The sequence below is a fragment of the Scaptodrosophila lebanonensis genome, unplaced genomic scaffold (genome assembly GCF_003285725.1).
Source record: "Scaptodrosophila lebanonensis strain 11010-0011.00,11010-0021.00 unplaced genomic scaffold, SlebRS2 tig00001412-arrow-pilon, whole genome shotgun sequence".
In the NCBI taxonomy this organism is placed as follows: Eukaryota; Metazoa; Arthropoda; class Insecta; order Diptera; family Drosophilidae; genus Scaptodrosophila; species Scaptodrosophila lebanonensis.
In genome coordinates this window covers 5,153,118-5,178,277 of record NW_022060739.1, presented here as the reverse complement: position 1 = coordinate 5,178,277, position 25,160 = coordinate 5,153,118, and the positions used below count along the sequence as shown (strand labels likewise).

Genomic DNA, 25,160 nt, shown 5'->3' with positions numbered 1-25,160 from the left:
CAAGCCGCAAATCACTTTAGTTACGGTTCAATAAGCGTAACACAAACAATAATAATAATAACAACAACAACAACAGATCATAAAAAACAGAACATTTCACTTGAATACCTTTAAAACAAGTTTTAGAAGCCACATGCTTCCCCCCAGCTTAAAACCCAAAGTTAATTGTGTCAAAAAAAAAAAAAAAAACGAACTTGAGTAAAAGTTATTTTTATACAGAAGCTACTAGATTCACAAAAACATACGTACAAAATCCGATATGAGATTGTGTTTTAGGTAGAAATTGCTTTTTATAGTTTTTTTTCGTTTCATATTTTTTGTGACCCGCAAACAAGTTTTCAATTTCACAGGCAAACAACGCCATACATCTGGCAGAGCAACAAAATATACAGAGAGCACATAATTATTATTATAATTAGAGAAATACATGCACATACATACACAAAAGCTAAAAGCAAACCATTAACAACATCAAGCGTATGGTTCAGTGCACAGCGGGGTCAGGAAGTTGAATTGGCAAAAAAAAAAAATTAACAAACTCATCAGAAAATTGTTGTTTTATTGCGATTTTTTTGAGCATTGGTCTATATGAGTTGTGGAAGTCACTAGAAAGTAGGGAAACTAATTTTTCGGCAATTTTATATTTGAAAACTACTGAATCAGAAGGTGTGAAAAGCTAATCTAGAAATGTGCAAAACAGTTCTTTCCAGAAATATCCAGTACGAACATATTACATACAAATGCATTATAAATAAGTAAAAAATAGTTCATATTAGTTTAACAAACCGTAGTTTTATGCAGTTTATATAACTAGTTTAATTCCTAAGTCTGAACAATTTTAAACGTTATAATATTATGCTTTCAATACGTTTGAAGCTCAAATTATTTACTAAATTGTCAGTCAAACTACTATATTAAAAGCATTGTTTCTACTTTCATACTTTCTTAAAAGATGAAACCGATAAAGTTCAATATATGTATGTATATTCTGTATATGTCTAATTATATTCTGTATCTAACAGTTCAACATTACATAAATTAATCAAAAACGTTTTTAGGGTCATATTTTAAATTTATTGATAAATACCTTTACGGTATAACCTTTTAAGAAACCCAATTGTTTTGACATTTCTTGAAGAATTTTAAAATTGCATTAACCCTATCAATGAATAAATTCATATGCCTAGATATTCATATGTTTAGATATCTATTCCGCCAATTTTGTGGCCTCTGATTTTTTAAGTCCTTCAGATACCCTCGTTCTGAAATGTTAAACGTTAAATGTTACCTTAAGAGCTCACATTTCTTTCATTCTGTTAATATTATTATATTATTATACTATAGTATAGTACTATATAAAAAATATTCAAATATAAACGACTTAAGGTCAATACGACTAGAATAAACTTTTTTATACCCATTATTTCTATGGAAGTTAATTTAGCTTTTCAGTCTTCACGAAAATGGTTTACAAGCTACGTAGAAAAGAACATTATATTTATAAAGTATACTTATAAAGATCGCGATCTACATTATATTTAAAAAGTTTGCTCAAACATAATACGCTTGATTTATTGATTATTCTTCAAAGAATTTGAAAATTTAGCCTGTCATTGGACAGACAGACAGAAATCTCCAGTTACCTGTTAGCGAAGAAAATTAACATGAAAATCATAAACAGAGAACAAGTTAGAGAAAACAAACAAGAAAAATTGTGGCATATAGGAGTTAAAACAATTAAGCTGAAGTGAGCCGAACAGAAAGAAACTGAAAACCCAGGAAAAAACAAGAGAGAACGCTACAGTCGAGCAAGCCCGACAGTGTAATACCCTGTACCCAGGTAAACTTCCGTCACTGAGTTATATGCGCCCATAGCAGCAGCAAAAAGAGGAAGAAGAAGAGCGAACTCGTTGCTGCAGTTTGTGGGGGTTGTACTGTAGAGAATTTGTTTCGCTAATAACTTTTCACAGAACTGACCGAATTCGATTAAATTTTAAACAACAATAGACAATTATATATAAATTATGTGTGCAAAGTTTGGTTGAGGTAGCATTTGAAATGTGGACGCTATTGACGAAATTCTGTAGCGGGGGAAGGGGGGGAAAATTAAAAAAAAAAAAATAAACTCGTCCTTACTCGGACCTAGGAGAATCTGGATGCCAACTTTGGTTATTCTAGCTTTTACAGTTTCTGAGATCCTCGCGTTCATCCAGACGGACAGACGGACAGACGGACGGACAGACGGACGGACATGTCTAGATCGATTTCTCTCGTCATGCTGATTCAGAATATATATACTTTATGGGGGCGGAGATGCTTCCTTCTGTATGTTACATACTTTGCACAAACCTAATATACCCTTTTTACCCTACGGGTACAGGGTATAAAAAAACACAAACACCGGCATAGAGCCAGAAGCAAGATAAAGAAGACAGATTAGGCGAACTGAGAGACAAACGAGCTCATGGCTGAAATCGTTTGGTAGTTGGTAGTCAGACATGAAACAAATGGCTTTAATGAGAGTGCGCTCGCACCTAACGCGATCATCACGATCATAATTGCGAAGATGATGATCACGATGATGATGATAATGGTGGTGCAGACACATCGATGATTACAATTATGAACAATGCATGCAAACGATGCCGTAATATAATAATTACACATGTCTTACATACGAGTACAATATGTTTAATGCACGCAACACTTTGCTCCACTCTCTTTCAAAACTATAGCGCTGAGCAAGCCCACAACGCCCAGCTTCCGTGGCAATAGTTATTTGATCTTGCCACCACCGCGCATACCAATGAAAGACAAGAGACGTGGCCCATCGCTTTATATGCGACCACGCGAAGCCATTCAAATCTCATTGAATTTCTCGACAATTGAGCCGGACGGACTGCTGCTTTGGAGCGAGCACGATCGTGTGAAATTCTTGGGGCTCGGCCTGGAGAATGGCCATCTGAAGCTGGCCAGCAATCTGTTGGGCAGTATTAACGATACGGTCCAAGCCCCGGCCAGTGGTTTCATTGCGGATGGGGCCTGGCATTGGACCAAGGTATTGCTCGATCGCACGCGCTTGGAACTGCAGCTGGATGGCGAGGTTATATTCACGGAGAAGTTGCCGGAGGGTGCAACAACAATAACAACAACAAGCACATCATCATTAGCGGCATCAAGGCGTGCGAGCAAAGAACCAACAATTAGCTATGAGGATATATTCTATTTAGGTAAGTTAAGACCAGCGGTTAAAAACATTTACATTTACATACTTGTATTATATAGGTTATGTATAGCGTTCACTTACCGAGAAATATTGCTGCTTGTTGCACCAACTTTTAATTATGCATGTGTGTGTGCCTGCTTGGAGCCACTTTTTGCATCTTGCTGGGCTTAATTTTTGCACTCGATGCCGGTTGTGTCACAAATTGAACGCAATTTTAATTTTAATTCAACAAAACGAGACTTAATTGCGACTAAAATATTTCACCAACACCTTTGCACTTTTGTTGTTGCTACTTGCTGGCTTTGTTTGCTTGCCCTTTTCGTGCTGCAACAAACAACACACACATGAGCTTACACACACGACTTGCCAAATTTTTATTAATTTGGCAACACAGACACACAAAAACCCAAGTTAAAACTTGTTTCAAACTCGCCAGACGAACAAACACTGTTGGCCGCCGCGATTGTTGTTTTTTTTTTCCTTTCGTTGCCCACAAAAGCTAGAACAGCTGTTTCTGCACACCTGTTGCACAGCCAAGCGCCCGAGTTGGCAGTGCCAGTTGCCGGCATGGTGTGTGCATCCGCTAAACTAACGTTACAAAAATATTGAAACTCTGCTAATAGGAATATTTCTTTTCTAAATACAGGCGGCTTTCCCAATCTGGATTCGGTTAGCAGACGCACGCAGGGCCGCTTCTATGAGCCGTTCAAGGGTTGTCTGCAGGACATACAGTTTGGCGCGGAGCCCAAGGCCATTATAAGCGATTTCTCTCCGTATCAGGGCGAAAATATAGGCTCGTGTGATCTGCACGGAGATGAGCCAATTGTTGTATAAATCGATCGATGTTGAAGAATCTAAAACAAATAAATAAAAATGTAACCTATTATAGAATATTGCAGAGAAACATGTGAATTGAATTGCATATTGTGAATGGAGTCTTTGAGTTAATCTAAATACTACAAATTAAAAAAATAAAACGTAAAATAAAACTGAGCAAATTGAAAATAAAAGCGGCATACCTAGTCTAAGTTAAATGTTAAGCAAGTTTATATAAAAACCCAAAATTCATACAGTTTGAGACAAGGCCATGAAACAAAAGGAACGTAATTTTGTAAATTTTATAAAAATAACAAAACTGAAACCAAAAAAAGAAAACAAAGTTTAGATTACAAGTTTGAAAGGGGCAAGTGGAAGAAAAGTGGCAAGAAATACTAAACTTTTGAACAAAATATTAGTATAGGTACTAAATTTAGCAAATATTTCTCTTACGTAAGTGATATTTAAAACAAAAGACGAAGAATGATTAAGCGAATGATCCCAAAGGATATGATATACTATGATTACAACTAAAATGCATAACAAATCTAGCTATGCGTGCCATGACAAGAGTAATTCTTTATTTCTGAATATATTATATTTATTTTCACGTTACTTAATGCTTTTGTTATGTAATTGTTTTAAAACATAAGTCTTTTGAATAGATACACTACTTTTGCTTCAGATTGACCGAAACATGAACGAAGTTCCATCTGAAACGGAATAGAACGCTTCATTTGGAGTCTACAAGTGGAAATGGAACAGAAAACCTTCCTTAGCCAATAAAGAGAAGAATTAATAATAAGGTTATGTTACTTTTCCAGATTTAAATGTTTCAAGTTTATCGAAAGCAAAAGTCTTCTGTCCATTCCATTGTTGTCCATTTTGTTGAAACTATTAAGTATATTATGCTATAAGCCTACATATACTCAGATATATATGTATCTATTTATCTTAAAATCCATTTATGTGTTCTGAACTATCTTCAAAACTGCCCTGCAACGATTTCTGCCATTTTGATTTGTTCAACTCGATACTCAAATTTAGTTATAGACACTTTTTTCGTATCTCTATAGCTTTTAGTCTAATCCGCTCTTCTGATTAAAGCCATTTAGTTGCCTTGTAGAAAGTTAGTTAACGAGCTAAAATGAAACAATTCGAAATTCTAAAACATTTTCTTATCTTTTCACAAAAATTACTTCGCCTTTTCCAACCAAATTATCTGCACATGCCAGCTTAACTTCAAAACATAATATGAAAATAATATTGTAATTCAACAACAATTATTCTTATATACAACCGTAGCAAAGAAAAAATATATGTATCTATAATAAATATATATATATATATAGTGTACTTTATGATACAATAAAAAAGTAATAAAATAAAAACAAAACCATCAAGTGTACGCAAACATTGGAAAAATGACAAACATTTTATTATTACCAAAATACAAATGTAATCCAGTAAGAGTTAAGAATTTATTTAATGATTAACCAGGTATTATTTCAATAAAAAACTAGAAAAAGTTAAATAAACAACACATGGCCTGAAACATTATTCCTTGCGCTATTATTCTTATTCAATCATCTTTGAAGACTTTGAAATCAGTCTTCGTGCTCTTAATTTGCTTCAGGGTTCAATAACTCTTGGACTGTGTTCAGAAAGAGACTGAATTTTATATAGATCTTTAGTAGTTTGTAACTATCTCTTCACTTACCAATAGAATCGAAAACCTTATGAACATTCTGGCACGTTTTGGCAGATGTTTCCATAAAAACAATCCCCTTCTCATCGGCATATTGCTTGGCTTCATGGTAAGTTATAAAGCAATTTCCTGGTATGTCGGCATTATTTCCAACAAGTCGAATTACCATTTCTGGCATCTTTTACGGAAAGTATAAAGTAAATATAATTATTGCGGCATCTGTGAAGTCAATATCTTCGAAATAAATAGGCAACGTCTTTAACTTTTGCTTTATATTAACTAAAAAGTATTAACATTTCTGACATGTTTGTATTTCGATTTTATTAATACATTTTTTAAATAAAAAGATACAGAATATATATACAAGTAGGCCTGGTAACTCTCATTTGCTTTAATTATTGGAAATTGGAATTCAATTGTTTTTAAATATTGAAGCAGACTATGAAAAGTTCTTTGATATCGAAATCAGCACAGCAGATCCAAAAATGATGGAGTCGTGGAACCACAATGGAGCAACTAAGCTTGTCACAGGATCAAGGTCAAGGAACCATCTTAATCAAGTCACATTAAAAAGAATTTGTATTTGCAGATGTATGGTTGGTAATTAAATTAAATAAATATGTATTTTCAGTGATTATGGCAGAAATACAAATAGCACTTTTGAATCAAATGCACGCGATTGGAAACAGAAAGATAATGGCTAATTGAAGGAATATTGTTTAATTCAAGGATTGGAATGATTCTAAAATAGCGCAGAGTTAAAAATCGCGTTAAAGTATATTGCTATAGCTGTGAGCATTGCGAGTATAGTTTAACATAAACTATAAAAAAGAAATACTATTGACTGACTTATTTTTATTTCATAAAATTATCATAATTAAATTCTACAAATACTATCAGAAATTTCAAAACTATACAAGTATAAACGAAATTACTGAAATAACTCTTTTAATAACGCTTTCATATTTTGTTCCCACTCGCACTTTAAAGTCCCTTTACCAGAAGCTAGTCCAGTTTCTAGTCTATTATTCAGTAATGTATTATAGATCTATGTATACACTTGGATAAATTCTTTTTAGTAGCTACCACTAAGCTTTGTAAATTGTCCTTCTAAAATTCTTTAGGAAATTATTTTTAAAAAATTCTGTAAACAATTATCTGAATTACCTCTAATTTGAGTTTCTCTACCCAAGCCATTGCACAGATTGAGCTTTTCGATAATACATATCCAGCAGGTACTGATATCTATGTAGTTAGATATTTATGAAGAATCCTTTATTTAACATAATTTTATTATCTTACCGCTCCTGTCCAGCTGTATCCCATATTCGAATTTTAACTACAGCATCATCCAAGTTTAATGTTTTCGACTGGAATGACACACCCATAGTACTCTCTGCGTAATCGGGAAATATGCCAATACAATATTGTGATATCAATGCTGACTTTACTACGCCGGTCGCACCCAACACCACTATATTAAAGGTTAATGCTGGCTTCAAAGAGCTATCCTCTTGAATAGAACTGGAACGATATCGACTCATTTTGTTTACTGGTAACTGTACTTCTCAGTAGAGACATTCTCTAGGAAATGAAGCAAGTCAAAAAACTGAGTAATACTTGTATTATAAGTTGCCCATTAAATATGATTAATATGATTTAAATATGAATGGAGATATCTACACTCAAAACAATGACTGGAAGGCTTAAATATAGAGCTGGATTGTAATCATAATAGTTTCAGAAAGAGCTCCTACCAAATTCGTTGCATATTTTTAGAAACAATTATAACTATAGGGAGTTCTAGATACTTTCTTCACACGCACATTTGTGTAATGTCTAATTTATAGACAACTTCATTTTTAGAAAGAAGTAAGAATTACTACGGAAATATTTAAAACCAGATAGCACTTTTACTTTTCTACTTCTACGTAATGTTACACTTTTACCTTTTACCCCATTTTGCATAAGTGTTTTCTTCTATAGTACTTTAATTCATACAAGCATATTAATATATCTAGAAATACCTTATTCTAAGTGTATTTATAAGTACTTTTGAAGTATGAATCAAATGCAAACATTGCCCTTCACTATTCATAATTATATAGGGGTGCTTAAACCAAGAAGTGATGAAATACTATATAAAATGACTAAATCTGTTTTAAATTAAAAAACTTACAGATATCCTTTATCCTGAGTTTAAAGCGTGCTCGATTTTCTTCTTCTTTGTTTTGCTGCTACTATCCTAACTATAACTTTAAATATTAAGCCAATATATAATATGAAAACATAATATCCATTTTATATATACTTATAATAAGGGTAAAAAGCCAGACAAATAAAAAATAAAGTGCAATATAAAAAACACAACAAACAAAAAAACCAAAACTTGGGGTCAGTGTCGCACACAAGACAAATAGTTTCTAAGCTCTTCTAATCTACAAATTCTAATCAAAACTTATATTCAGCGCTACTAATGAATGCGTGTAAGTGGGTATAAATAAATGGAATTACTACATCTAATGTTATAATCATGTTCAAACAAGACGAATTAAATTTGAACCATATGTGTACATCATTATCATGATGGTGTTGATAGAAAGTTTGACACATTTATGAAAATTTGTTAGCTGTGCTGGAAAAATAAATATGGATTTTTATTGATTAGCTAGGATGATGAATTCGACAATGGAAGATATAGATTTGGCTTTGATACACTTATTAAAATTTAATAAAGTAGCTGCATTTTTTTTTACAAAACATCAATGCATAATTCTATTTTCTTTCAGTATTAATAAGCTTTTAATATGTCAACAACCATATAAAGGGAAAATATATTCCTCCTATCATACTTCCGACAGATTATGAATATGCTCTAACAGACTTTCACATCTATAATTCAATTCCGAATATTAATGAGAATAATAGTTTATTTCACATCAGTGCACATATAATTGAAATACCAAGAGATCCAAGAAATTTCTGACTATATATTAGATCTATGTAGACAACTTAATTATATATCCAGCTTTATTGAGGTTACGATTTAGAGCAAAACCAACATCTCTAAGAAAATAAAAAGCCCTTCCAAATTATCAAAATAATCTTTTGTCGCAAAATAATATTAATAATTAAATTTGTCATAGTGTTCGAAAATAATAACACTTGGGGAAATTATTAAAGCTTTGACGTACCCGATTATTCTTCACAAAACCAATATAAGTTCATTCTTATACATAGTTCCTTTACACTGTGGTTTTAGATCAAATACAAATACAATTCACTTTCTCTAAAAAAACATTTTTTTTTAAATTAAAAAAACAAAGAAGAATGAACTATACTCGTATGTAACTCAATAAGTTTTCAAAGTCTTCAGAGCAACTGTATTGTATATTCGATTAGGCAACTACCAACGAATGACCTGTGAGTTGTCCGGTTGTACGACGGCATTGCTTTTTTGTTTCTTCTTTGTAGAGCGCTCTTCGAAAGACTACTATGTCGTAGCTTTCTTCACCCTCTCCACCCATAAGGTATCTAAGTCAGAAGAAGTTTATTATTATTTAGGTTATAGTAATTGTTGTTGACTATACTAGCTCAAGATTTATAGAGCTTATCGGTTATATTGAAATTAGATCCGTTCACTTAATCTAGGAGATTTAGGAATTCATCAACCTACTATTTGGGATTCAATTAAAATATTTACAAAACACAAACTTTGTTCTTTTCATTTTTATCTTTATTAGTAAATCATATTTATTTATTTTATAAGTATCAGTATTACACAGAAATTGGTATCTAAAATTAATTTAATAGTTTTTTGTTTGCAGCAAAAACCAAAAATTAAAAAGAGTAAATAATAAAATAAAGTATTTATTTCTTCTATAATAAAACGCAACAGTCACAGTTTTCTTTTCCTTTGGCACACATTTCATCGAATGGAAGTACATCGTCTAAGTCCACGTCAAATGTGGGTATGTTATTTCCCAATTTTGACGCTGACATTAATTTAATGGAAGTTTGATTGTAAATATAATTCATGAATGTCACCAATTAATGCTTACTAACCGATATTAATGAAAACTTCCGAGACATTTATGTTCTTCATGGCAGATGTCTCACTAAATAGTAAATTGTGTTTCGCAGCATACTCTTGGGCTACTTTGGAATCGACTTCTCGACTAATTAAATCCAACTTATTACCCACAAGCGCAATGACCAGTTCCTGGAATACCTATATAAGAGAACGGGTTCTTCAAACGGCATTACGAAAATCAAAAGATATATCTTTACGCACACATCTACGCAATTCCTTGACCCAATTCTTTGCCCGCTCAAAGGACTCTGAATCGGTTATATCGTAAACAAGCACAGCTGCCGCGGCGTCCTTATAATACATAGATTGCAAACTTTGGAAGCTATTGTGTTTGGATATTAATATTAAGCTGATCTTGAATATATCTACTTACCGCTCATCGCCAGCTAAATCCCATATATCAAGCTTTATAAGCTTCCCATTCGTTAAAATGCTTTGTTTGAGAAATGCAGCACCAATAGTGCTTTCTAGATTCTCTTTGAATGTTCCCCGAACGTAGCGCAACAAAAGCGATGTTTTCCCCACAGAGATGGATCCAAGGATCACTATTTTAAAATGTGCAATCATTTTTTTCTGCGATACGTGTTCGTGGGAGGATACTCGCACATATTTGGCGTCCATCCTATAGCAAATGGCGCTACTTACTGAATCAAATACTTAATAAAGCTCCCTTCGAATTGCGGTTTTACAGATTGCTGATTTAAACAAAGACCCTATATTTTAAAAACATGAAACTAGAACGAAATGGATTTGGTTTAACAAGGAACAGTCGACGATTATTCTCACTGTTCCAGTTCCATCATTTATGTTAAGTGTAAGAGAAATGAAGGAATATGCAATGAAACAGGGAGAATGAAACATCTCCGATCCCATTAAAAATATATATTTTTAATCAGCATGGCGAGACCTTTGTGAGAACAAAGAAATGTACCCCCAATTTTGTTTTTACACGGTCTTTTTTCACACGGTTTAAAAAATTAAAAACTTTATATATGGTTAAAATAATATATGATCTATGTCCTCTCTTACACAACTTTTTCTGGAACCAATATACCGTATAAAAACAGATTCAAAGTTCTCCCTCCTCAACCCCCCCTTGGGAATTTTCAATCAAAACCTTTACGGATTGACAGATACATCTAAATCGAGTGCTGATCAAGTATACAAATGCTTTGTGGGGTCTACCACACCTCCTTCTACTTATTATAATCTTGTAGCTTTCAGGTACAGATTATAAAAAAGCGTACAAAAAACGTCTTTTCCCCCAATAGTCCAACCTTATCCCCACAAATTTCGAGCTTTAAGAAAAAGACTGTTAAGATAGCATACCATTTTAGCCTTTCGGTACAGTATATAAAAATTAAGACTGACACTTCATTACCTTTAAACAAATAGTTATTATTCAAACAAACGAAATGCTTTTCACGCAGTAATAGGTAAGCCGACAAGTTACGAAAATATGGATATTTCAGGGTACACAACATCAATTCTAAAATATTTCAAAACAATAAAAAATAATATTTCCAGCATCAAATAAAAACATGATAAAGACTAACCGTTTGAAAACATAATTAAAGCATTCAAGAATCCACCAGTTATTGAAAAAATAACTTGTTTAGACACCAGATTTTGAACAATCTCATGATATTCGTTTTATATATATATATATAGATGTATATATACGATTTTATTATAAATTTTAGATTTAAATACATACATACAACATAAAAGATTGGAAAAAATACACTCACAGCTGTAGGGTGCTGAACTCCTCAAAATTAAATTTATGTGTGAATTTATGAATTCATTTAAACAAATTGGTTGTTTGTTTTTGTTGTTGCTGTTGCAATATGTAAAGTATTTCAAGGTTTATTGTGTTTACGGCTTCACGTCTTAATTGCATACTTTTTTAAGGTTACAATCATTTTATTAATTTTTTTTCCTTTTTTTCTTGTTTCTTTTAAGATAGTAGCATTAAATCTTTGATTGCTGCTAAATTGTGAAAAATAGGTGTAAATTTAGAACAAACTAAAAATTGAAAATCAGGAGTGATTTCATTTGTTGTTTACATATATATATATAATTTATATAATTTGCAACTATCACACGTGTCCATCTTGACTTTAGAATGGTCGCGACGAGCCCAGCCAGCCAGCCAGTCAGACAGACAGACACACACATTGCCATAGACCGACAACGATGACGAGTGGATCTCCAGATGCTGATCGAGGGAGTTGGCGTGCAATTGCTGAGAACAACTGCAACTGGAATTTCTTTGTTATTTGTTTATGTTTTTTTGTTTTCATGCTTCATTGAAATTTGCATAAAATGTAAATTTTATCAACTTTCTTTCTTTGTTTTCTTATTTTTACAATTTCAAACATTTCTACGACACGATGAGCTTTGAAAACAATCTGCGCTACCTTCTTACGTTTTATTTAACTTTATTGTTGTTGTTGTTTGTTATAATTATCAAAAATTCTTAAAGTTTGCGTTCCTTTTGTTAGTTGAATCTGCAACAGTACGTGTCTGCACGTAGCTTGAGTTTTGGAATTGCAAACAGAGGCAAATTGGAAAGGGAAGAGATAGAGAGTGTGGGTGTGGAGAGTGATATTTTCCAATTGATTTCATAGAACTATTTATAGGGGGTTATGTGTTTCTGGTTTATTTAACTAACTTTCTTTTGCCTTTTACGGTTTGTTGTTCTTTTTAACTTTAATTTATAATTAATATTATGTTTATGTTCTGGTTTCTCATCATCACCAAAATTAAATTGCTTGCTCGCATGAGCCGGCGCTTTAGTTTTTTTTTTTAATTTTAAATAATTTTTTTATTTATAATTATCAGCAGAAACTTTTCAAATCTCTCGTTGGAAATTTCATTTTCTGCAAGAAATAAAAGGGCGATTAAAACGCATCTATGTTGAAAACTATATATATATATACCCTCACCTACAAAGGGACATCACTTGCAGCAGTTGTTCGTCTGTCGGTTTGTTTCGTTCTCATTCAGCCTTCTGCCAGCGCCTGCTCCTTGATTGTTAGCGCCATCGTTCTTAGGTAGTTTCTTAGCTGCAAGTTTCAAAATAATAAATATACTTTAGTTGCCATTAATAGTTTGAATGTTAGTTAGACTCACCGATTGCCAAGAATATATCATTTACATTCATGCCCGTCTTCGCGGACGTTTCCATGAAGAGCAAACCATTCTCCTCGGCATATTGCTTCGCTTCATCGAACTCCACAACTCGAATGTTCGACAGATCCGCCTTATTGCCAGCGAGCGCAATGACAATGTTCGGTGAGGCCTGAAAATTATAAATAATACAATATTTAAAACATGATCAATGGGATAGTTTATGTACTAAAGCATTACTATACATTGGGAAATGTCATAATCATAATAATTCAGAAAAAATAAATAAAACAAGGTAGGTGCCAAAGAAACTTATAGAAAGTTCCTTTAGGAGGCTTGAATAAAATAATAAGATGATACAAATGCCAAGACTGAATGCATCAACAAAATAAAACAAACTCGTAATGCGTACACACATGGGACATATGTGTACAAAATTTTGTGTCCCTATCTCTAATAGTCTCTGAGATCTAGGTGTTCATACGGACAGACAGGCATGCTGATCAAGAATATAAATACTTTGTGGGGTCTGGCAAGCCTCCTTCTGCCTCGATCCATATAATTAGGTAGTGATATGCTTCACTAGAGTGCCGGAAGCAAAGAATGAGAGCAATGCACGCGAATTATTGAATATTCAATGTGTATACGTATTAAAAAACATACATATATGTTTATACATACAAGTATATATACATACATAAGTTTTTGCTTATAAGTCAGCAATAATTGTGTAAATTGTTTAATGAATACGTATACATATATATTCTGCACGCTTTTGCGATTACATTGACCTTGGGCATGGCACGCACACTCACAAACACAATCGCACACATACATCAGAGTGTCTTTGTCTCCGCACACACACCCAAAGACTCAGAAATACAAAAATGAATGCACTCAGTGATGCAGTTAAGAGATGATATGGGAATCCATTCCGCAGACCGCATACTCACTTGTTTATGCAGTTCCTTGACCCAAGTTTTTGCACGCTGAAAACTGTCTTGATTTTGTATGTCATAGACAACGATAGCGGCCTGCGCACCTCTATAATACATGGGGGCTAAGCTGTGATACCTGCAAGGCCAAAAAGAATGTAAAGTTAATAAAAATTGCATTTCTTCGACAATGTTTGGAGAACTTACCGCTCTTGACCGGCTGTATCCCAGATCTCAAACTTGACCACCGTATCCTCTATGCAAATGGTTTGTGTTAGAAAGGCTGCACCTATCGTACTCTCCTGATACTCATGGAATTGTCCCTTAACGAAGCGCAACACCAACGACGATTTTCCCACCGCCGACTCCCCAAGCAGCACCAATTTGAATTGGCAACTTTTATTCTGGGACGTACCATTCGGGCGTTGTGCAGCCCCCGATGCGCCACCGCTGCGTGGTGTTGTTGCCATATTGTTTATTTGTTTTGTTGTTGGTCGTGTTGTTGTTGTTGTTGCTGTTGCTGTTGCTGCTGTGTCGTCGCTCTGTCGTTGTACTTAAAGTTTACGAGAATTTATGAGAATATTCCTGGGGTGTTGTCCAACACTTTGTAATATTTGTGATTCTATATGTGTGTGTTTGTGTTTATGATATTGCGGACGGTCGTTATAAGAAAGATTTCTCTGTGTAATCTGTAAGGGAGAATGAAATAAAAACATTGAATGAGTTACTTATTGATACAATTTTGCTTGCGATTATCGTTCAGTGGCCTTATCCATTTATATAGTACAACTTTATTGACTTTATATCGCACCCAACAAAATAAAGTTGTTGAATTTTATTGCCACACAATCATTCAGTAAAGGCCTTTTGCGCATCGACAAACAAATAGGGGAGTAATACGTATGGGGTAGGGCGCCACTTCTCTCGGAATGCATAGCTAAAGATAAACTGAAAGTGAATTTGCTACGCCCCACAATTAACATTTGCATTGAATTCGAAAAGGTTGATAAGCTAAAAAGCGTCAACAAAGCTACCGGGTACACAGAAAAATAAATATTAATAGATGAGATAAATAACCGGCAAAAAAGACAATTCTCCCAATCCTTTCATATTATAGAACATACATACACAGGCGAGCTCTTGTAAGAGCTCCACTCCAAATTATCTGAATTCATTATTTGATTACGTACTGTTAATAAAATAATTTAAATATCAGATATATTTACACAAGCCGTTGGGAGTGTGGAAAATATCCGCTAAACATTATAGATTAAATCTGAATCAAGCTACGTAATCAGTCCGCAAGCTCTTCGGATATTGTTTTCAACATGGACAATTGAGGGTAAATTCTGAATACATTTAATTCAAACGTCGCTTTCAATTTGTACAATTCAGCTGCTTCCTTTTCTGCTCATCGACCTTCTGCTATCAGTAGATGTCCAATGCTTATCTTATACTGATAAGAACACAGATCTTAATCTAATCGCTCAAATATAACAAAAAGTGCACACAATGAGAGACCAGTTTCCAGCAAATCTTTTCAATTAGGCCATACAAAAGTTCAATGTCAAGTTTTTTTTTTTTGTCTCGGAACTCTCTCATGTCGGCGACAAACATTTTCATACACACATTCATGTAAACAGACTCACGCACACATTTATGGTTAATTGCGAAAGCAAATGTCACAAAGTGCAATAACAAAAACAAAACTAGTGAACAACTATAAATATTTCTAGCACGCGCAACAGGGGACGAAACCTTAGCAATGTTTAGGCGCAATTATTGTGGAAAGGTTTGTGAATGGATTTGGCGGACCACAAACAAAATGCTTAGACACACATACATATAACTAAACAAGACGAGGGCAGAAGTACGCGCTGATAGAATAATGATGATAATTGAAAATGAAGTTATGAAAACATTTTGTTATACTAGATATATGTACAGTGAAAACTCCTTTAATGGACACTCTCTTCGGGGGAAACTTTTTCTAAAACATGCGATCGGTGTATAAAGTATTTAAGTATCCCCTTGGGCGGACAAAAATTTGCCCACCGTGAGTGTACAGCGAAGTGAGTTTTCACTGTATATACAAATTGGAAATTCATTCAAAGATCTCAAACAAATCGATCCGGTATCAAAACATTGCAATCATAACATTTCTGACTTCCTAATATTTGTATAGATTATTATCATAATATATAGCTCTAGCCTCTAAAATAGTTTCTAGAATTTTTTGCAAACCTAATATTTCCAAAACTTGAAATAACGAAAATGGAATCTAAATTGCCTGGGAAATTAATCGCGTTGAAGAATGATAAAATAGAGTGCGAGCGGCCGATTTATACTTCGAATAATTGATAATTACTATGTTTAAAAGAAGTAATTCGTAGGCAATTCTTTGTACTTTCGCATTACATCCAAGAACGATAAACATATATTAACTTTTCTGCTATTTCATGAAAGACAATAAGACCTTTTTTATAATATGTACACCATCTTTACATTTGCAAGCACAAGATCTCAAGATAAAATCATCCTTTGTCATCATGTTGCCTAGTGTTATCGGTCTATCTTATCTTAAATTAAATATACACATGTACATGCTTATTGTGTGATGTCTGACTATAAGTATTTTTTATAGATAATAATATTGTAGATAAATTATTTGGAGGTGGGCAATTTAGTGCCCGAAATCAACTACTGAATATCAAGGGTACATACATATATACCCGGGTGGATACCCGCTATCGAGCATAGCAATTTCTATATATGTATATATACTCGTACATATGTATATGTATGAATATTAAATTTGTAGATAGACCGGCTGGGTGTCCACACGCATGACGCCTCATATATTCACGAAAGATAACGCCAACTAGTCATATCAAAAAGCTGTAGCATGATTCATAAAAGACATTGGCATAGTATTGCTGAGAGATTGTCTAGAACTGCAGTATTGCAGGAATGATTATTATTAGACAAATTTCAAATCACAAATTGGAAATGATTAAAAAAAAACACGCGAACGTTATTTTTTAAGATTGCTCGTAGAATTCCAAAAGGGAACAATTAATTAACGAAACAATGCTAATTGTTAGATAGAGAGAGAGAGAGAGAGAGAGGGATAGCGCAATTGAGAGCCAGTGAGAAACACATAGAAGCTACGTCAACATACTATTAAAACGAGTTTAAGCGGATCTTCAACGAGCTATACAAAGGTTGTAATAAAAATCAATGGAAAATGAATCGTGCACACGTCCAGAGATATTGATGCTGGAATAGGAAATGTGGAGAAAGTTAGAGATAATAACAAACTGTGGCGCTGCACGTTTTTTCTCGTATGTTTGTATGATTGTCATTATTAAATTAAGCGCCCGCTTAATGGTTGCTGCACTTGCCTTCCCATACAAAAATGTAAAACTATGCAGGCGACGTCGTGCCCAGCACAAAGAGAGACTAAAAATCTCGAACTCATCAAAAATGAAACATGTACATATAATGAAACGAGTAGAAGGTTAAAGTAACGCCAACTCGACTCTTGCATACCCTGTAACCGCCTCTATATCTGCCTCAGTCCTTCCAACTAAAATAAACTTATCAAACTAGGACAGCTCACCGATTTTTATTTATATTACGGCGAAGCATTATCAAAAGTTCTTCAATACTAAATTTTCTTTTATATGATTTTTACAAATCCTCTCCTTAAAAGTTCTCGTCTCGTCCTTCTGCCTGCTACATACATTTGCCATTAACATTTTAAAGTACATAAACGCTTTCACCCATTAAAAATTATTAAAAATATTGAAATTATGTCGTCGCGTCGCCGCTTGGAACACAAACAAATATTTGCGTTTCTATTGTTTTTTCGCAGACCCGTTTGGCGCTTTGGAACAAAGTGCAGCAGTGAGCGGGTAAGTTAGTGAGAGTGAGTAAATGAGTTGTCAAGCACGGAGACAAACAGCGACACACAGACAAACACACTGGAGCACACACACCCACAGCACGTCTGGCTTATTTCGTCTCTCTTTGCAGTTGCTCTAGTGCGATAAAAATTTCACTTCAATTGTTTTTGTTATTCGCAATTGTGATGTGACGTAGTTGCAGTATATCGCTTTTTTCGTATTGTAACAGCCGAAGGCAGACATTTTGCAAACATTTATTTAACCAGACATTTTCGCAGGCCCTTAACGCATATACACAGCGCACATCCAAATTAAATTAATACAAAAATCACATGATTTCAAATGACGTCGCTTTTTTTGGAGTACAAGTTTTCTTTTCTCGATTTTAAGCACATTTCGTTAACTGCACAATTCATAATCGTCATGGCGAGTAACAACACAATTATATTTGTAAACCCGTTATTTGACAGCTGGCAAAACGGCAAGGAACACACGCGGTTAGGTCCAACAACAAAGACGAAACGCAAATTGAATAACTTGACTGCGCTTTCAATTGTCTGACACACACACATACGCACACAAATCCATACACATATGTATGCTTAATGTAGGTGAGCAATTAAATAAAAATTATACCTACAAACGTATAAAACTATGACGGCGGGTCCGATCCGTGCACGGAAAATTCAATAAAATATAAAACAACGTTCGCCTAGGCAGGAAATTACCGTACTAGAATGTTGAACAGCTGACGATGCGTCATTCAAACAGCGAGTGGGCAGACGGCGGGACATACGAACAAGTGTTAAAAACTGGAGAGTAAAACAAAGCAGAGCGCAATGGACAACATGGGCCATATGTATAGATATGAGAGTTATTTCTCAACTCAAGTTAATAAGTAAAAACAACAAAGACTTGATTTCTTGTTTTTAACTACAACACACATACATACATAAAGGTGCCTTCTCTAGGTGCCAGCCCCACTATCAATGAGTTACTTGAGTTCGTTAACAATTAAACTAGATTAGATGGAGCTATTTTTACTACCGCGACTGTGCTTATTTTCCACTCAACTTCAGCGTTAAGTCAACAAGTGCAATAGCGAGCACTTCTGCGTGTTATTCTCATAAAAATGGCGTACGTACTAATGAATTGGCAAAACAATCAATGATTTGGAATGCGACATTTTAAAAAATTTGAGGCTTAGCCATTCTTTCAACACGTCGACAGATCTTGTCGATATAAAATAGGAGAGACAATAAAATGAGTAATAACAGAGATGTTTACCCATTCAGAAAAGGAGACTTGCTGATGACGATGCTTTTTGTTTACTTTTGTGGCGAATTCCAAGATTTGCGCTCGTATTCTCGCTAAAAGGAAGTAACCCGCGCTTTATTAAAGATAAGGGTGCCGCTCTACGGCAAGTAGTGGTACGAAGTGGTACGATAAGAAAGGAATATGCATATGTATGTAGATAGATATATGAATAAATATGTACGTATGTCAATACAAATACAAAGCTATAAGGTTTGCATATGCCAGCCAGATATTTAATAGCGGCGCAAAAACAATTCTCAAGCTACGACGCAAAATGGCTCGAAGAACAAAGAATTGTTTATATGCATTTAAGACAATCATATCCAAAACAGAATGACATGCAGCAAATATGCGAATGGATTATTTATCAAAATGCTGCAAATGCTGTATTATTTTTGGTTATCACAATAAAAAAAAGTGTGTACATTTTAACGCTAGGTTAGCGCAATACCAGACCACTGTGCGATGGAGTAAAACACTGATAGACAGTATTGCTGATTCGCTTTAACACACGAGCACATTTCAAACGCACCCAAATTCCTCACTATCTATCGCACTCGTTCATACTACTTGCTATTTGTGCCTGTGTGTGTGTGTATGTTGGAGTAAATTGGCTCTCTTGGACGACTGCGACGCTGCTGCTGCGCTATGGATGACGATAGTAGTATGGAGGGCAGAAAAATTTTACACAACTTTCTTAATTAATGCAATAGCAACGCAAATTTCCCAAACACCCCGTACACATTACGCACTTTGAATGGGCTGCAACGATCTGAGCACCTTATCAGCCAAACTGTTGCCACTTTGTTGTTGTTTGCCGTAAAAACACTGATTTTCGACTTTTTTCGCGTTGCCAGCAAACGCACGCAGAGAGAGACAGACAACGAATGATGACTCTGCCTCCGCCTCCGAGAGTCAACAGCGCTGCAGTCTTGTTTTTATAAATTGCACGGAAACGCAATATTGCGTTTGTCTTTAATGGCAAAATCTAAGACGTTTTTCTTTAAATATCCCTTTTCGCAGCGTAAATCGAATTTTGCACTTGTTTTACAGCCTTGCTCTGCAGGACCCACTTACACTTTTTTATTCACGCAAACACAGATTAGGGATGTACAAAATATACATAAATGTTATCGATTCTCGATAACACAGTCACCGTATTGACAAATGCACTGCCAGACTTTAAGAAAAAAAACGAAAAAATGCCACTCGAAATTTCATTTTAAATTTGAATTCAAATCAATTTCCCATTCATAAATCTATCTGAAATAATATCTCATTTATTTAAAGAAATTTTAAGTCACTACTCACACACATACAAAATATTGAGTCATAATGGCGAATACTGGCCATTATATAGATCGGAATCCGACTTTGCGCGCTGCTGGCGTCTCAACAAACTTGGATGACTTTAAAACCCAAGATTGCCTCACAATCAGCCACATTGAAGAAAAGGCAGAGCATCTGATCCAAGCAGAATGCAGGCGCAAAAGAAGAGAGAACGCTCCGCTGCTAATGAAGCTTTCACCAATAATGCCAAACAACAATATGGAGGAAATATTTTCAGGTTCACTGACTAAATCGCGTTTTCTCGCGTTCAAGGAGAAGTTTACAGAGGACATGTACTTAAAAAAGTCCAAGGTGGGCCGTGTTAAGCCAGCCTTTTCGAAGCCTAACGACGTGAATAATGTTAACTACACATTTGGGCATCCACCGGGCCCATCAGAGCCGTTATATACCACAATTTTGCCCCAAAAATCGGCTGAACAGGTAAACCGCGAGTACGGCGAATTCCATGAACAGCATTTAATCAGTCACAACCATTATTGGCCAGCAGAGCAGATCAATCGCAAGTAAAAACTTTGATCTCTTATATTGGTTCCCTCTACATTGTAAAGTCTGTTCTTTTTTAGATACACAAAGCCTTTCAATCGTATGGGTACATTCGGAAAACTGGGTTGCACTGGAGACAACGGTCTAAAGACAAAGCGATGCATGCAACAATGTGACCATTGGATAATTGTGAGCAAACCTCAAATGGACTACATAGATCGCTCGCATAGTCGCATGGGCAAGAAACTCAAAAGCTATCCGTACGATATTCCACCTGGTATCACCCACGGCACTGCCAGTGTTCCTTCCGTCTGCGATTGCAAAATGCTGATTGAAAATATCGATCCTTGCGTTAACAATAAGAAACTTATCGATGCTCTGGGTCATTTAAATAAGTGGCGCCACAAGTTGCAGGAGTGCCCTGATTTTGAAATGTTCGATTTGATTTCGGTGCTCGAGCGGGACGACAAGGACCGTACCGGATATCTTCCGCTGAAAAGAATTTTCAATATTATGCGCAAAATGCATCTGCGGATTGACGATGAGAAGATGCGCATCGCTATGTCAAATTTCAAGCTAATATTGGACGAGGGCTGTGCCACAGAGCGGATCAACTATCGAGAGTTTTGTCGCCTCTTGTCGCTCCAGGAACCGCTGCCAACACTTGGCAATATTTACACAATTCCCATTAATTTTTACAACAAGGATACTACCTATCGTTTGCTCTGCTCCGATCTCAAAAGGAAGCCCAACGAGAGCCCCCGGAAGCTAAAACCGGTTAAGGATGAGAAGCATGACGATGACCATACACGAGCCAAACACCTTATAGCGCCAAACATCGCTACCTTATTGGGCCTCGGGCTGAGTGATTTCGAAAAGTTGCGGGAGAGAGAGCAATTAGAACGTATTTTTAAGGAAATTGTTGACAAAGACGGCTTTGAAACTATCTGGGAGGATCTAAAGAGGCAGCATTATGATCAGAATGAACTTTTTTCTGTTCAGCAATTTCGCGAAACCATGAAAACCAAACAGCTTTTCGCTTCGCCGACTTTGCCAAAATAGAAAATTCATATTTTTTTGTTTACACAGTTACGTTTATGTTTAATTAAAGATGTTAAAAGTAAATGTACAGAAATAGATAAATTTTAGATGGGTGGGTTATTTTCTGACGGGCTGACAAAGAAGAGGGTGTAAATGAAAGAACTAAAGAATATTGAGAGTGAGTTGAAAAGTTATTTGAGGATTGATGGCGATTGCTTTAAACGTTTAGGAACTTCACATAGATTTCTCCCACTAATGATAGACTGATACATACGACTTTAATAATTATAATCTACCCGTTTCCCAAATGTATGGATCTTTAATACTAGATGAATCATTTCTGTCTTTCAAAAAGCCAGATATAGTCGGCTCTCTTGGAAGAGCTTATAGCTTATCTTCAAAACATGAACTTAATTTGTATTCTTAGATAGAGTCTCGTATTGGCGACAGGTTGAATGATCAACGATATTCATAACATGTCTGATTGGATTCATTCACGAACTACATTATTAATTGTTTTTTCAAAGCACAATATAACTGAACTTGGAGCTCGACAAAAGCTTTTCGTATTCAGATATTTAAGCTTTTAAACAAAAAATAATTACACACGACTGACCTCAGCTAATCTGAAGCATCACCTTTAAGTGGTTCGTCGTTATCATGTATGTATATGATTAGATAATTTTAAAATACTATATATAGCAATAAACATTAATTGCTGACGTTTCTTGTAGTTTTTTTTCGCATAGTAATACTATTGAGGTCTGCACTCTAAAAATAGATGAGCATTTCTTGATCCATTTTTGTTTACCAATATAGAAGCTAGATTTAAGCTCTTAGATTTTCATTTCATTTTCATTTTATTGAAATTAAATTCAGACAATAGAAGGAATATGCTTCTTAACTGAAAACCATCAACTCATATAGCTATAGACAAAGAAACGTTTGTTTTACCACCATATATATTATATTTTATTTAACAAATTCATACAGCTATTCCATAAACTCAACATGGACTACTCCAATGCACCTCTATTCTGGAGCCAAGGCACTATGGCCTCCATGTGCCGGCGATATCTTTGATTAGTAAATACAGATTTCTTGAAGCTGTTTTCCTCACCTTCTTCAAAGAAACTATCGAACGAAGCGTTCTCATTAGGATCGAGCAGCACCACGCCCATAATGTTGACCACTGAAAAGAATCCTGTGGGCAATACGGTTCAATTAAGTCCTTATACTGGCTAGTCTTAAAATGTCTACTAACCCCAACTGCCGTATTTAACGAGCGCTTGATGTATGCCTTTGAGCGTTGGTAGGTTCCGCTTGTAGTTCAACAATTTCAGATGCTCTATCAACGCAGCGTGATAGAACTGAATGAAATACTCGAATTTCGATAGCTTAATATCCAAATTCGTTGATGTAAGCAAAAAGTAGAAAAGATCCTGGGCAACGGTGCCATATTTTGGTATTTGCAAGTCCACGAAGTAAGTCTCCTGTATGTCACCGCTCTCATTGTATTGAAACATGATGTTATTGGACCAACAATCGCCATGGTTCAAGGTATTGAACTCATTCGGATCCGGCTCGCTCATTTTACTTATTACATCCACCATTTTCTGGGATATTTGTTGCTATGGAACGATCAAAAGTTTTATAAATGTGTGTGTATGTAATATCTTTAAGCGGTGCTTACGAAATCTTCAACATAGCTCTCGAGTCCCTTATATTCCTTAATGTGTTTCAAAAACGACTTCATATTATTGCCATTCATATCGACCAATACTTCACGATTGTCGTCATTGAAGAATCCTTTCCTGTACTTCTCTTCATAGGGTCCTTTTGCATCCACACGTACTGCCGCGGCTGCATGCCATTGGGCCAACTTTCGTAGCACACATTTCGTATGCACAGTATCCAGACCATCAAGCCTATTGGCGTTCTTAAAACCCTTGGGCCGCAAGTCCTCCAATAAAACGTAGTCCTCTCCCGCGGGAATTTCATAGGTGCTGGCCCCAAACTTCACAGATAGTCCCACATCTTTATATAATTGCTCCAACTCGGGCACTACATGCGTATACATCCCTTGCTCTATATCAAAAATGTTTGTCTTCTTCATCATTTCCCGATACCGTTCCGATTGATGTGGGATTTTCAGCATATAAGCTTTGATAAGATTTGATTTATCTGTGATATATAAAAATGCAATGGTAGATATCACATAGGGCTTTGAAAATTCGCTATTAACCTTCAGTTTCCACATCCAGTTCGACACGCAACATTATTGTGGCATAGTTATCGCCGGGAGGGACGCCTGCACTGGCCCGTAATGCTTTGGTGCTCGTATAACCCTTCACCTGCTGCTTCAGTAAGTCCTCAAATATTTCTGCCCTCAACCAGGTTGGTAATTTTGTATCCTGATCTGCCATTTTAGCGCAACTGTCTAAACTGTTTGGCCCTCAGAATCTAACTAAATCAAACGGCCACTGATTGTACCGACAACAGCCCCAACCAATGCCTCTTAATGATGATATGCAAGTAGGAGAGTACAGAGATCTAGTATATAGTATTTGTATATGTTTATATTCGACTGATAAATGCTAGTCGGTTTGTCGCGTGCGCTTCCATCTTTGCTTAGACAAGAAAGCTTTATTCAGCCTATCACAGTTGTTAATTTAAGTCCCATTATAGATAGCAATGGGTGTATACGTAATAGATTTATAAAATGAGTCGGCACTATTTTTACACAGTAAAAACTTTGAAGAGTGTATAGTCTAGAATAAATTATCATTTAAATATGCACATCAATCAAACAGACTGTTGTGAGTCCAGACAGTGCTCCTACATCTACTTGTATATTTGAAAGTACATACGAGTATATAATAAATAGGTATATTTTCCTGTACTTTCAGAAAATACAAAAATTTTATATTATTTATTTATTTATTATTTTCTCAATTGAATGTGGTTATACAACTAAAATACATATACTTCGAGATTTGTAAATCGCATATATTTTTCTATTTGAAGTCTTTTCAAAAATAGTGTTGATTCTAAAACTTAAAATTCATTAAAACCTAAACCCAAACATTAAAACGACCCACACATTATTTAGGCATTTGACGAATTCCAATGAAAACTTCTTCGTTTG

At 35.1% G+C, this 25,160-nt stretch overlaps 5 protein-coding genes and 1 pseudogene across 6 annotated transcripts in view; 2 read left to right on the top strand and 4 right to left on the bottom strand.

Moving 5' to 3' along the window:
• Positions 1-3,649, bottom strand: part of LOC115631214 (MKRN2 opposite strand protein) — an 86,929-nt gene extending 83,280 nt beyond the window's left edge. For both annotated transcript variants that reach the window (XM_030527919.1, XM_030527920.1), the window contains exon 1: positions 3,308-3,649. The gene's annotated coding sequence lies outside the window, so the exon portion shown is untranslated. The remainder of the gene's footprint in view (positions 1-3,307) is intronic.
• The window catches only part of LOC115631213 (protein eyes shut), an 84,929-nt gene extending 79,557 nt beyond the window's left edge, over positions 1-5,372 (top strand). Inside the window, exons 13-14 of the mRNA XM_030527918.1 lie at positions 2,736-3,230; positions 3,873-5,372. Coding sequence (XP_030383778.1) covers positions 2,736-3,230; positions 3,873-4,060 — 683 coding nt within the window. The 3' untranslated portion in view covers positions 4,061-5,372. The remainder of the gene's footprint in view (positions 1-2,735; positions 3,231-3,872) is intronic.
• A 4,438-nt stretch (positions 5,373-9,810) lies between these two features.
• On the bottom strand, positions 9,811-10,464 carry LOC115631258 (annotated as a pseudogene).
• A 1,806-nt stretch (positions 10,465-12,270) lies between these two features.
• On the bottom strand, positions 12,271-20,193 carry LOC115631062 (ras-related protein Rab-5B-like). Its single transcript, XM_030527701.1, has 6 exons — positions 19,891-20,193; positions 14,121-14,602; positions 13,932-14,052; positions 12,982-13,150; positions 12,795-12,914; positions 12,271-12,728 (listed from the first exon to the last, which is right to left on the bottom strand). Exons 2-5 carry the CDS (start codon positions 14,381-14,383, stop codon positions 12,808-12,810), a joined length of 660 nt encoding a protein of 219 aa, XP_030383561.1. The 5' UTR covers positions 14,384-14,602; positions 19,891-20,193; the 3' UTR covers positions 12,271-12,728; positions 12,795-12,807.
• A 251-nt stretch (positions 20,194-20,444) lies between these two features.
• On the top strand, positions 20,445-22,096 carry LOC115631644. The gene is made up of 2 exons (XM_030528455.1): positions 20,445-20,991; positions 21,052-22,096. Exons 1-2 carry the CDS (start codon positions 20,474-20,476, stop codon positions 22,031-22,033), a joined length of 1,500 nt encoding a protein of 499 aa, XP_030384315.1. The 5' UTR covers positions 20,445-20,473; the 3' UTR covers positions 22,034-22,096.
• Positions 22,097-22,956: 860 nt separating this feature from the next.
• Positions 22,957-24,531, bottom strand: LOC115631500. The gene is made up of 4 exons (XM_030528260.1): positions 24,258-24,531; positions 23,706-24,196; positions 23,277-23,643; positions 22,957-23,216 (listed from the first exon to the last, which is right to left on the bottom strand). Exons 1-4 carry the CDS (start codon positions 24,436-24,438, stop codon positions 23,029-23,031), a joined length of 1,227 nt encoding a protein of 408 aa, XP_030384120.1. The 5' UTR covers positions 24,439-24,531; the 3' UTR covers positions 22,957-23,028.
• Positions 24,532-25,160: the final 629 nt, after the last annotated feature.

What these genes read in the sequence shown, in the direction of transcription:
- LOC115631062 (XM_030527701.1), bottom strand. Translation starts at nt 14,383, where the DNA reads ATGGCAACAACACCACGCAGCGGTGGCGCATCGGGGGCTGCACAACGC. An exon ending in GATACAGCCGGTCAAGAGCG is followed by an intron (nt 14,053 to 14,120) that starts GTAAGTTCTCCA and finishes TTGGCCTTGCAG; the next exon opens with GTATCACAGCTTAGCCCCCA. An exon ending in TCAAGGAACTGCATAAACAA is followed by an intron (nt 13,151 to 13,931) that starts GTGAGTATGCGG and finishes TATAATTTTCAG; the next exon opens with GCCTCACCGAACATTGTCAT.
- LOC115631644 (XM_030528455.1), top strand. Translation starts at nt 20,474, where the DNA reads ATGGCGAATACTGGCCATTATATAGATCGGAATCCGACTTTGCGCGCT. An exon ending in GCAGAGCAGATCAATCGCAA is followed by an intron (nt 20,992 to 21,051) that starts GTAAAAACTTTG and finishes GTTCTTTTTTAG; the next exon opens with ATACACAAAGCCTTTCAATC.
- LOC115631500 (XM_030528260.1), bottom strand. Translation starts at nt 24,438, where the DNA reads ATGGCAGATCAGGATACAAAATTACCAACCTGGTTGAGGGCAGAAATA. An exon ending in ACTGGATGTGGAAACTGAAG is followed by an intron (nt 24,197 to 24,257) that starts GTTAATAGCGAA and finishes TATATATCACAG; the next exon opens with ATAAATCAAATCTTATCAAA. An exon ending in AGAGCTATGTTGAAGATTTC is followed by an intron (nt 23,644 to 23,705) that starts GTAAGCACCGCT and finishes ATCGTTCCATAG; the next exon opens with CAACAAATATCCCAGAAAAT.